Here is a 13,208-nt window from a genome sequence, read left to right as displayed (position 1 = left end):
AATCTCTTTGTGTACCAGTGAAGCGGCATAACAAGTTGAATCATGGAAAAGAAAATGTTTATTTTATGTAAGAGAGCACAAAACGGTCAGATGGAAAGTCTGGGGGGGGGGGGGACAAAACATGTGGGCGTCAGGTTGAAACGAGATGTCAGCACCGCTACAGCGGTCCCTGAATGCATCACCACGTCCGCCGCATTGCTCCTGAGCAATTAATTCACTGAACACAACGCTCAAATTAAAACTCTCAGTGTGTGTGTGTGTGTGTGTTGAGTTGTTTGCTAGCCTGCCGCCCCCCTCCTCCCCTTGGCAATGAACGGAGCGAGGTGCTGGGGGCGACCGCAAGCAGGTTTTCGACACAAGTGCCAATCCACTTCTCCACCCACCTCACACGGAACGCAAACAATGGCTGCCGCTCCATGGAAACGCGCATTTCCCGCTTTCTCAACCGAGGACGTCTCGTTCACAAAAGCCAAGGCCCCTCCGTGGGGGTCAAGCTTCACGCCATCACGATCGAAGCATTGACAGAGATTGTCGCAAATGGGGGAGAGGCTCGTGGCACGCTTGAACGCAGCAGCGCGAGACGCCAACGCGGGTCTGAAATTAATCTTTCGCTCCACCAAACACAGAATCGCATTATGGATTTTGTCGTGGATGCACATTGCTGAGCTTTCATTTCAATAAAGTTTTGTGTTGCCGCGGAGACGGGCCAAAGCCACTCACCCACTGAGCACCACGATGAAGTCCATCACATTCCAGCCGTTCCTCAGGTAGGAACCTTTGTGGAAAACAAAACCCAGCGCCACCAGCTTGATGCCCGCCTCGAAGCAGAAGATCCCAATGAAGTACGGCTCCGTTTTCTCCTGCACACGTGAAGATGGGTCAGCGGGGGCGTACCAATCGTTACGATCACAAACATGTCACGCAGTCAAAACAATGTCATGTCGTCTTTTGACGTGTGTCGGGACACCGACCGGCCGGCAATTACGAGCGTGTTTGTGGCGGCGAGCACAAAAAAAACAACGTTTCGATTTACAAAATGTCAAGAACTCTCTCGCTCTCGTTACATTTGAACTGAACATTTTTCGTTTGTGCTCACCAGTCTCTTGGCCATGGGGGTCTTGTCCTCTCCGGGCAGGTGCTGCTCCAGCGCCAGCACCACACAGTTGGCGGTAATCGTAGCCAGGATCATGTACTCGAATGGCGTGACGGCCACAAAGTTAAGGGAAACTCTCGTTTGCACCGACTTAGAAACGCGACACATGCAAAGTAGAACGCTTCCCAAAGGTCAAGACGGCGCCGGTCAAACAGTCGGAGGATGTTTCAAAGAATTAAGGCATAGTCGATGTTTTGTGATACGGTCGAGAATCTGTTAGGAGGCTGCTGTCGCTATGGCAACCTTCAAGTCCTTTAAAGTGCTTTTCATGATGAGCAGGTGAGAGAGGGAAGAGTGGAGGGTGGAGTGTTGCAAAGTCACCTTGGCCTGACTGGGAGGACAAAAAACTTTTACACACACGCAGACGGGCAGGGATTTGTTGTTTTTTTTTTTTTAAATCATCATTACCAACATCGATATTGTAAGTGTCCAATATTGTACTTATAAGTAACTAGTGTCAATATTATGACTGGTCAGGATCAATATTTTGATTGCCTCGTGCTGATATTATCCAATACGGCAAATGTTCAGTTCTGACGAATATCCACTATTGAGATTTCAAATATCCTGTATCGATTTTGCACACCCAAAAAACAGCAATTATTTGATACAGATATGGCAAATGTAGCTGCCGAGCAGGCCGGAGTCACGTTCAACATCGAGTGAGTGGGAGGTGACCGTGAGGAAGCCTCCATGCGGATGTCGCCTCTTCCAGTAAAAAAAGGAGGTCAGCGCATCACAGAGGACCGGCTGGGATGGCGACCCGGAGACCAACACTTGCTCACACCGTCGCGCTCGCTTTGACAGCGACAGTTATTGATGGCGCCGCCAAATAACAGCACATGCTCGCTGTCCTCGAGCACGTTGTTGCCGGGTTGGGTGCAAACTAAAAGTCATGAAAGTTTGGAGCGGGAAACATGGAAGGGAGGACGGTTCAAAAAAATGGTATCTCGCCAAATGAAATTATTTTAATTAGGTGTGAATTCTTTCCGTAATCTATCCATCCATTTTCTGAACCACTTCTCCTTTTATTATTATTATTTATTAAAAGCACATTAATGGGACACCCATATTTCTCGTGAGGCAAAGCTAAACTGGCTAACGTGTTAGCATGCATGCTACTCGTATGGAAAGCACCTCGAGCATTTCTTCAATATTCTTCATCTGCAACTCGTATGGTCTTTGTCTTCATGAGTAGAATGTCGTTTCCCACTTTGGAGGCTGCAAACTTTGGTCGCTCACGCTCACTCACCGAATCAATGGCTCGGAATCGGAAAGCCCAGAGTGACGAGGCGGCTCAGATCACATTGAATTCATCTGAATGTTTTGCACTTGGACCGGACGGAGGGGGAAAGACGTGGGTCGGAATTTTTTTTTTGCCAAAGCCCTCCCACACGCCTCTCTGCCGATTCCAAGGCCCCAGAGCAAGTCTTGACCACTAGCCCCCCCCTCACTCCCACTCACCCACACTGGTTAGGTAACCGGAGGACGACTGGCACGCTGCAAACTAGAAGGGGGGGGGGGGGGGGGGTTGGAGTGATCCGCAGCCCAACGTGGCGCATGGTTCGGGCAGAGAAGGCGTCTTCAATCTCAATCAGAATCAGAATCATCGCTGAGCTTGTATGACGTGGAGACAAACATGCACACACGCAAACATCCTGTGCAAGGAAGCGGAGAGGAGCTGCTGAGCTGGATTTGAACCGACACCCACTCAGAGCACTAGAAGGCATACAGAGCTGTGCTTACATGTGCCCACACTGTGTGAGCCTCCCCCACAGGCTGCGGCTGCTGCGGCGGCTTCGGCTTCGGCTTCTAATGATCACCGCGTACACACACACACACACACACACACACACCAACTTTGTGTCCTCTGCCTTGAGTGGAGCACACACAGTGAAAAGTGTGCACACCACGGCAATTGAATTCAGTGCCGGGGCTCACTGGATAAAAGTATTGGGACACCTACGACGGGAAGTGAAATATTCAACCTATTTCCTCAAGATGTGGGTCCATTTGCTCATCTCTGAGGTGTTGGACTCGGGTGCAGGCTTCTTCTGCACCAAACTTATCTGATTGTCTCTTTATGAGCACATTTTGTGCATTAGGAGGAATAATGTTTTAAAGTGTAGAATTTTTGGGCAAGGTGGTGAGGGATGGGTAAGATCATATTTGTAGTCGTAAATGACGACAATGTACTTCACCGGGCGTTCCCATTCAAAAGAACTTAATTAAAAAAAAACATGACTAAAGTGTAATTGCTTGAACTGTGATGGTTTTGGGCTGCTTTGGTACTTCAGGACCTGGACGACTGCCGGAATTGATGGAACCAAGAATTGTCAACTTTACCAGAAGGACCTGGAGAGAGAATATTTGGTCACCACTTTGTGACCTTAAGCTGAAGCACGCTCAGCCTGGAGCAACACATTGCGTATTGGTATGACCTTAAAAAGGCCGCCCAAGTGTTCCTGAATTAAAGCAATTCTCCAAGGAAGTGTCATGGGCCAAAACATCGGACCTATTGCAAGTTTTAGAAAATCTTGTGGATGTAAGTGGCTCACGTTTCCCACACAGGACCATGGAGGCTCGAATCTTAATAAAGAAATTCACAATCTAAAATAAAATCGCAATGTCAAACTGTACAAATTATGCAAAAAAAGGGCATAAGTTGAAAAGTGGGTGAACACGTTTTCTTGGCACTGTATGAAAAATGATCATTAATAAAATATCTGAAATAATTACCTGTTATTATTATTGTATTTTTAACCACTTGAAAATGTGCTGATGACAAAAATGTGATTTTGGGGGGAACAGAAGGATCGGGAGGAGTCCCTGAATGACAATTTGGTAAGTCACATTATACTTTTGACTTTGTCATTCGTGTTTATGGCCAATTGTCTTTTTGGTTTATAAATAAATAAATAAATACAAACTCTAGACAAACCCCTTAAAGGTAATCAACTAATTAAGTGTGTCTCCATACTTTTGTCCATATGTGGCGTAATTGAAAAAGATCGATGCTGTACATGCAAAACGTCACCAGCTATGAACGCAAAAGTAGGAATTGGTATTTCTATTTACGAAGGCGACTTTCTGCGCTGTCCGTGGTGCTGAATCGCTCATCAGGAAGGATATGGCCACTCGATGATTCGGCGCGCGTACTTCCTGATGATGTTGTCCTCGGCGAAGATGAACAGCGACCTGTTGACCGTCAGGCAGTTCTGCCGGTGCGGTACCGGGTTGTACAGAGCCATGGTCCGGGCCCGCTGCGCTTTGGCTTGCTTCATGGACGCCGTCATCGCGCCCGATCCGTCGCCACTTCCTCCTCCGGCCGCTGCCGCTGCAGCCGCCGCCGCGGGGTCCTGCGCGTCTCCGCCGCGCTCCGCGTCTCCGTCCCCGGAGTCCACGGTGCTCGGAGCGGACTCGTCACCGAAGCGAGCCATTCTAGCGAAAGAGTTGAAAAGAGCACAATTGCCGCCGGTCACTCCATCGCAAGTCCTGCCTGTCAAGTGCGCGCAAAACTACTTTTAAGCATCAAGATGTGCGCGTCAAAATCCGCGTCAAGTCCTGGAGAACTTTACGCAGCACAACCAAAAAAAAAAAAAAAAAGCCGCCCGTAAGTGAGTTTACTCTGCCAGGGTGGTTCGAGGCCCGAGTGGCTCCATCGCACGCGCACCTCCAACTGCACGATGATGAGGATGATGAGGATCACCTGCTGCACTGCTGGTCAGGCAGCAAAGCACGGCAACCCGCCCACTGCGTGGACTCACGCACGCCACCTACTGCTCATCCGAGGAAGAGGAAGGGGAGGAGGGGCGCCCACTTGGTTGCCATGGCAATGACAAGCACACTGCTGCATGCTTTTTACACATTAAGCAACATTGAGCAAAATGTCCTCGCATTTTTGCTTTTTATTGGACTGTCGCAACACATGCAATAGTAGGAGTAATTGCAGCGGTTGTGCAAAAATTACTGGAAGTGGCAAGAGTAGTTACAGAAATATTAGTGGTAGGCGTATGAATACTTTTAGTAGAAGTAAGGAGTAAAGTAGTAGCGGTTGAAATGCTCGAGAATGCATCAACACTAGTAGTTGTAGTAAGAGTAAAGGCAGAAGACGTAGTAACCATATGAGTAAATGTAGACTGAAAAAAAATGGTGTTCAATTGAGAAGATAAAATCATCTAGATCCAGATACATGAAAAATGAATCGACATCCAGATGATTTTATTTCGTGCAAGCACGTGAAGAAATTAAAATGGGTAAATTCAACAACTTTTTTTCAGTGCAGAACGAGTCAGAGTCAATAAGCAGGTTGTTTAAAATTGAAAGCAAACTAAATGGAGTCTCGCTTGCACGAAAGGAAGATTTCAAAAGTAGGCCATTGTGCTAATATTGGAGCAAAAGTCAGGCATAAAAATAGAGCGTGAAATAGATCTGCTCCTTTTTTATTCGGGAGCAAAGAAAAAATAGAAAAAGTGTTTTCCTTGGGTGCCATAAGTGAGACCTCATTATGTGGCGGCTGAAGCGAAACGATGCTAACGATGACCGGCCGGCCGTCTAGAAAAGAAATTCTTGATGCATAAATGGGGTGGAAAAAGCTAACATCCTAAATCAAAGTCTCGTGAAGAAGCGTGCAGATGGGCAGCGTTTGAGGGCTCAGACGCCGGATTGGGACGGCAGCCAACAGACATTGACAAGCGTACACTTGGCAAACAAGTGCAAGTCGGCAAGGGAGTCCAAAAAAAACACAAACCAACAACAACAACAAAAAAATCAAGGCTGGGATTAAATTCAAAGTAAGATGCATTTTTTTTAATTCAATAGGAAAAAAATATGGAGAAATCAGATCTATTTCAATTATTGGAACATTTTGACCTTAAAAAGAAAAGAAAGTCACATTTCATCTCCGGCCAATGAAAAGAGAATTATTTAAAAATCTAAACGTAGGAATAAATCAAGCGTCTCTTCTAATTGAAAAAAAAAAAAAAACGACATCACCATTGTCATTGAAGTGCACGCAAATCAACTTTTATTACTTTTAAATTTTTTATATTTCTTTCTTTGTAAATATTTAGAGGAAAAAAGGTTAACTATATGCACGCCATTTAGTGGTTGTCGTATTTAGTAGTGTGTGTGTGTGTGTGTGTGTGTGTGCGTCTCGTTACATTAGCAACTCGTTGCTTTCACCTGCACGATTACATAAGTCACATGGTCTAACGACATGTTTGTCCATCCCTGCAAACAGCATCTCTCGCTTTCTACTTCCTCTCTCTGTCGATGTGCACCGTCTCCAACTGTCTGCTGTTTCCATAGCAACCTAGCTGGCTTCAATTCCTGCTCCCGTTCTTTTTATTTCTGCCAACAAAAGACATCTTTCACAATGGCGCTTCCTACAGAAATGTGCTTTTCGTCACACGCCCGCACGCGCACGCACACACACGCACGCCCGCACGCGCACACATGCACACACATGGTGAGGCTTTGAGATCTACCGTAGTTTGTGCTCTTTCGCCTCGTGGGAAACTACACAATATGGACAAAAAGAGGAATCTGAAGAAAGCGAAAGATGCCCAGTGAGGTAAAGTGAAGATGAATGCATAAATATCAATTGAGGACCCCCCCCCAATCCATCTTCGAGTTCCACCTTAATCGTAAATCAACTCAAGCGCTTATGAAATATAAGTATTGCTCATTTTTAAATTGTCATTAAAATAAAATAAAATAAAAACAGCAAAAATTGAGATTTTTCTCCATAAGACAAACAATATTTGTTTAAAAAAAATCAAATGAAATTATTATTAGAATTATTATTTTATCCAAAGAACTCCGCGTGGGGTACGTCGAGGTGGTCAACAACTTTTCATTTGCAGTTGGTTGGCAGCTGAGTCCCGTTCTCCTCAACCATCAATGGGAGTTCCACAGGGTTCAATTTTAGGGCCGCTTCTGTTTCTCTTTGTATTTGCTGCCGTTTGGTTTCATCTTGAGAAAGCACACAATTCCTCTCAACACTATATTGACGACATTCTGATTTATGGAGCAAGAAAGAGGCGACCTCCTCTCATTTCTTGGGGACTTAAAGATTGAATTGAAGAATGCTTACGAAAATGCAAAGGACTGTTCATGGTATAAGTTGATGTCATCTACTCCTACACGTTTTTTTTTGTTTTTTTTTTTGCCGTCTGCTCATAAAAAGCGAATATGAGTCACAATAGCGAGACATGAGAAGCAACTTCCTGTAACGCAAAGGAAGTTGCCGCTTACACATCTCCGCTAGAAAAGCCACCCAAACTGCACACTTGTGCATTTATATAATTGCGTGTAGGCTTTCAGCCAACATTGACTTACTGTAAGTGGTTGGAGTATTATTATGTTTAAAATATTCTTTGCTCTCAGTTGTTCCCTAGCAACAGCTATCAGTACCGTTTGGACCAATAAGTGCCATTCAAATGGATGACTAACGATGCTGTGAGAGGCTTTGCTAAATGTTCATGAATACATGATGGCATTTAATAACAATAATGGTATACTGGAGATATTTTTCCTCAAATCATTTGAAATATAATAAGAAATCACAAATAATATTAATAAAATTTTTTTGATAAAGTACATATATGCATCTATCGATAAATGCTTTTTTTCATTTTTCTTTCTCATTGTTCATTTCATATTTTGCTCTCTCACTCCACAATAAATATATTGCGCGGAAACGGAATACCTCCCATCCAAAAAAAAAAAAAATAAAATGTCAGAACATTTGTCAACATTTCTGCAATTTCTCTTCCCTTTGAGAGCCGAAGTGCAGCAGAATCACTCGAAAGCTGCAATGATTTAGTCGTCAATTTCAAACGCATCCAATGACGCCACCCTGCTGCTCGCCTACATTTGATTCCCTAGCATCCCCTAACGGACAAAAAACTGCAATACACTCGGCACTCCAAAGAAAGAAAAAAAAAGGTAGCACAGCTTGGCGCATCCTTTCACATGGCCAACGTGTTCTGTCCAATAATAAAAAAGTGAGGCTTGCAAATAAACAAGGAGCTGCAAAGTGTTGGAGTGGATGGAGTGGGTGGTGGAGGAAATAGAGGAAGGGGGGGGGGGGCAGGAAGTGTGTGTCTGTGGGGTGGGGGCATGGGGGTTACACTTGATGGAGAGCCACTCCACACTCGAGTGTTGGCAAGCAGCTCATCACGGCACCCTCAGCTCGGCCATTAATGGCTGTGCAATGCTCAACACACACACACACAAAAGTAGTGAAAAGATGAGTTTGGAGCCATGAATCAGTGGGAAATTGTGTCATTCATTGCTTTCTTGTAGAACCTTAAAAAGAATAAAATGATTAAAAAAAAAAAAGTAAGCAGCAGCAAAGCAGCATTACATCTGCATGCGGACTTCCTGTTAAGATGAATCACTCACTTCAAAAAATTTATTTACAATTACGTCAATGTTTTTTACCTTTTATAATATATTTTGTTAAACATAGCCAAAAAATATGATTTTTTATTATTAAATATTATGAGTTTAATAATAATAATAATATAAGTTGTACTGTATTATATAAAGCACTGTCAGGAAGCGAGAGATTTTATTCAAACTCATTTTATGTTCATTATTGTGTATGTTATGATATCTAATTGTGTTTAGTTTTTTTTCTAAATTCATTGAATGTAATTTAAGAGGGTAAAATCATTTAGTTGAAACTCATATTTGATGTCATTTTATTTGATCAGAATTTATTTTTACTTCAATGTATTCAATTAAAATAAAATTTATTAAATTATATTCTTAGATTGATACATGCTCAAAAAAATTGTAGAAACATTCCATTTTGTAAATTTGCAGCCTCTGTGTTAAAATTGATAATGTGAACCGTGTTCGAATGACCTTTTGTCAGTTGTGTCAAACCTAAAGACGTTCTCTAGCTCAGTCCCATCATGTTAAATTATAAAGTACAGAGTAGAGATGGGTCCATTATTTGATTTTTAAGAATGATTTTGCTATTAATCACGTTTTAGAGGATCGTATCAAAAGGCGTTCAGTGAAGTGAATCTTTGTGAAGAGACTCGCCTCCGAGGTGCACGCAAGAATCACTTTTATAAGCAGTTGGCTTCTTTTTACACTTGCGAAAGTCGTCATGCTATGGAAACAGGAGTTCAGAACAACTTACTCCCACTCCTTCCTGCGAGCTTGCGGCGTGCTCTGCATCTTGTGAGCCTGGTGCGCCATGATGATGTCCCTCTGCTCCACGAGGCCGCCTCGGCGCCGGAGAACGCCATGCGGACTGGGGGAGCCCGAACCCCGGTCCGAGTCGTCGGCTCCGGCGCGCGGAAGGTCGAAGCTGGCCGCTCGGGCGGGGAGCTCCGGGAACTCGCCGTGCGGCACCTGCAGAGAGCAGGAACGAATGCCCTGCGCCAGGCCGGGCCGGCCGGCCGGGAGGGGCTTCCGCCAGGGTTCGGGTTCGGGGAGGGACAGGGAGGAGTGCACGCGCTGCTGTCCGCCCGGACCACACGTGGACGGGGAGTGAAGGGTGGGCGTGAGGGAGACGGACAGGGACTGATTGGAACTAGTGAACATCGCTACGCTGGCAACCGTCCACCACGGAAAGACGCCTGGGTAGAGACAAGGAAGCAGAAAAAATAACAGCTATGTCAGCTATTTTAGATTCTTTTAAGAACTAACACAGAGGAACATCAAAAGCAAGAGTGGCAAAAATGGCAAAATGACGTCAAATTGAAAATTAAGCCGAAAATGTGCTTGTTAAATAAGAATTCAGCTCCATATAATTCAGTGCTTCTCAAATTGTGGGGCGCCCCCCCCCCTCGGGGGCACGGTGCAATGCTGAGGGGGGCGCGTGTGAACCTGGGGAACATGTTTTTTTTCTGCCGTACTACCAAAAAGTGCAATTGCACATCCACTCCAGTAGGTGGCAGTGGCGCTCTCCTTGCCTATTCTGTTCATTATTTCTCTAGCCGTGGTGTCAGAAATCGATGGCACTATGAGGAGGATTTATTCAAGTCAGACTAAGTAGGACTTGACTGAAGGCCTACTTAGTCCGGGTATGAGATGCACGGCCCGCCACTGGCAGACCCAAACATGTTGTGAGGGTCTGCGAGGAACGTCCGGCCGAGTCCTTTGTCAGCAGGATCTTCAGTTCCCACCACTGGCGGACCTACCGGAGGGGGACTGATACAGATGACCCATGACCAGTCTCACGATAACCATAGAAGAGGAAATTGCACATTTTGCAAGTTACAAAATGAGACACTTCAACCTCCGAGCTTCTCCGCACAATTAATAGAAAATCAGAATAAGAAACTTAGATTCAGTGTTCATGGGAAGAGACGCCCCTCCCTGGCAGATGCAAAAATAATCGTCGACTTGTCATTGGGAACATTCGTTTCCCCTTACAACAGTTCGGAATGACAAGCAAAAGGGTCTGGATGGAGCCTCCGTTGAACAAAAAGTCGCAAAAGACGGAGCAAATGTGGAGGCTGAAAGGAGGATGAGGAAGATGAGGATGAAGATGAGGCCAAAGCACAGCAGTGAGTCACTCGTCAAACATCAACAGTTGGGAGTGGAGCGGCGAAAGCGCAACACTGCCGGCCGCTCACAAACCAACAAAGGAATGAAAAGTTGAATTGGACATTTGTGCACAAATCGCCTCGCAGTGCGAAGGTTCTGGGTTTGAATCTCATTCGCGGAGTTTGCATGTTCTCCCAGCGCCGGTCTGGTTGGACGCCAAATTGGCAAACCACTGGCTGGCGGCCAATCGAGGGTTTGCCTGTCCCCTCGCCCAAAGTCGCTTTGAAAGTCTAATACAATACGATGCAAATAAAAATACATTTGCACCTGGATGCTTGTTTCCTGGTTTACTAATAAAATGTCAAAAATGTTTTCAAGTAAAATGCTAATTTGTCTCCCGGATTAACAATAAAAATATATGCATACAATTTTAACAACTAAATTTATTAAAATTAACAATCAAACAAAATAAATAAAATTAATAAAATAAGATGACCTGTTGCGCAACAGGTCATCTTATTTTATAATAAAAATCGTTGTAGAATAGCATTATAAATCTAACTAAATCAATTGTTTGAAAATGGTATAAAATAATGTACAAATATTTGTGACCTGGGTTACATATAAAATGAAATAAATAAATAAATACAGTTTTAGATCTGGGTTGATAATAAAGTACACCATTTTATCATTTAATAAAATAATAAATTTCCATCGCTGGAGTTAATAACGAAAACATTTGTGTGGCACATCGTAAGAATGTAATTAACATAATTCAATTAAACGCAACCTTGCTAATAAAATACGAGTGTCTAACAAAATTGATCTGTTCTGAAATAACGACTGCTGTTAAACGGCATAATTGCTCGAAATGATGAATGCGGAGATTGGATTTGCTGGCTGTGATCTATTTTTTGCTTGAAACAGCCCCCCATGATTCACAATGCACTCACACACACGCACGCGCACACACACACTCTCACATTGTGCACTTTATGCACGTCAAGTGTTGCAATTCGTCCACCAGCCAATTGTGGAGAGCTGTCCGTTGGGTTCAACTGGACCAAGTGAACATTCCTGAACAACAACGGTGACGAAACAAAAAGCAATCAAAGACTTTTACCTCCAGAAGATGTTCTTATTCCTTCCCGGCGTCCGGCTCAGGTCGCATCCTCCCTCCCTGCCCGCGCGGCACAAGTTGTGAACGAGGATGAGGAGGATGGTGATGAGGAAGAGGATGATGCCTTGGCGCGGATTCCTTGAGCGAGCCTTCCCGCCGTTTGTGGGGGGGGGGGGGGGGGGGGGCTATAAATACTCGCGGGGTGGCTGGCAGCCAGGGAGCGGCGGTCTCCTTGCTTCTCAACACGCACGAGCGTAAACACAAGTGGAGCGTGGCAATAAAGCGAGTCCACCAGCTCCGGCGAGCCATCCGCCCCCTCCTCCCCCCTCCGCACCCCCTTCCCACCCCACCCCACCCCAACAAGACCGGCTGCCGTGCTATGAGTCACTTTGTGTGCTTTTCTTCTTCCGCAACTTAGGAACAATGTCAATAATTGTTCTTTGTTGCATAGTTGACCATTCAAAGAAGATGCGCTGAGTGCAACAGGTTTGTTGGAGATGGAGGGAGTGCGTGTGCGTGTGCGTGTGCGTGTGCGTGCGTCTAACTCATGCACTCACCACTAGATGGTGGAGTGAAGCCACATACCACAGCAACTTGTGCGATGCAAGACAGCGCTGGCCAAAGTAAATATTTTTTAACCATCTCTCAATATTTTAGTAAGAAATGAGCCAAAAAGCGACAGAAGCATCGAAATATATGAGAATTGGTTTAGACATCACACGATATACATACTTGAGAAAAAAAATTGACACCTCACCTTGAAGTGACACCAGCATATTTTTCCCTTCTTCCATGAATGGTGAAATAATTTCTGCTGAGTCTAAACTCTGGGAAAAAAAATGCTCTAAATGTTATACGGCACAGTAGTGGAAATGTTTTGAAAGGATTGTCAATTTTATATATTTATATATATATTTTTTTTTTTACATAATTAAAAAAAAAAAATTTTACACGGGTGTGTCGACTTTTTACGTCATTTTCAATTTCGCCCTCTGACCGAGAAAACGCTGTAAATGCTAGCATTCATATCCATTTTATTTGAAAGTTACATCTTCGGCATATTTTCTACGACTAAAAAGTATGAATGTCATTTGAGTGTCTGCATTCTTAGTTACTGTCGCATCCTGACCACAAGAGAACCAGCGAGGTAGAATCTGGCAACTTTAAAAAAAAAAAAAAAAAAAGGTGCTATAATTGCCCGAACTGTTAATTAAAATGTCACCTGTGTTCACTGCAGCGATTCCCCGAGCAGATGAAGTGGCATTTCGCATCGGGACTGGAACCGTCTGCCTCGACACATTTTGATTAAAAGACTTGAAAACAGCTCACGTCCCGAACGGGATGCTTCCAACGTACTTTGCCGGCGACCAATCAGCACACAGCGGCAGGGCTTAGCTCCACCCACAATACAAGCATTCG

General features: G+C 44.5%; 1 protein-coding gene across 2 annotated transcripts in view; it reads right to left on the bottom strand.

Annotated features, from left to right (window-relative positions):
- cacna1eb (calcium voltage-gated channel subunit alpha1 Eb) overlaps positions 1-11,939 on the bottom strand; it is a 41,685-nt gene extending 29,746 nt beyond the window's left edge. For both annotated transcript variants that reach the window (XM_088311601.1, XM_088311602.1), the window contains exons 1-5: positions 11,793-11,939; positions 9,315-9,756; positions 4,287-4,594; positions 1,097-1,203; positions 721-860 (exon numbers count right to left, since the gene is read on the bottom strand). In XM_088311601.1, the coding sequence (XP_088167727.1) occupies positions 721-860; positions 1,097-1,203; positions 4,287-4,594; positions 9,315-9,721 (962 nt within the window). In that variant the 5' untranslated portion in view covers positions 9,722-9,756; positions 11,793-11,939. The remainder of the gene's footprint in view (positions 1-720; positions 861-1,096; positions 1,204-4,286; positions 4,595-9,314; positions 9,757-11,792) is intronic.
- Between the last annotated feature and the right edge of the window lie 1,269 nt (positions 11,940-13,208).

This window comes from Idiotropiscis lumnitzeri, chromosome 12 (assembly GCF_059441095.1).
Source record: "Idiotropiscis lumnitzeri isolate Australia: NSW breed Sydney's pygmy pipehorse chromosome 12, RoL_Ilum_1.0, whole genome shotgun sequence".
NCBI lineage: Eukaryota > Metazoa > Chordata > Actinopteri > Syngnathiformes > Syngnathidae > Idiotropiscis > Idiotropiscis lumnitzeri.
Note: the sequence above shows the minus strand (reverse complement) of the source record. Positions and strands in the feature narration are given on the sequence as shown.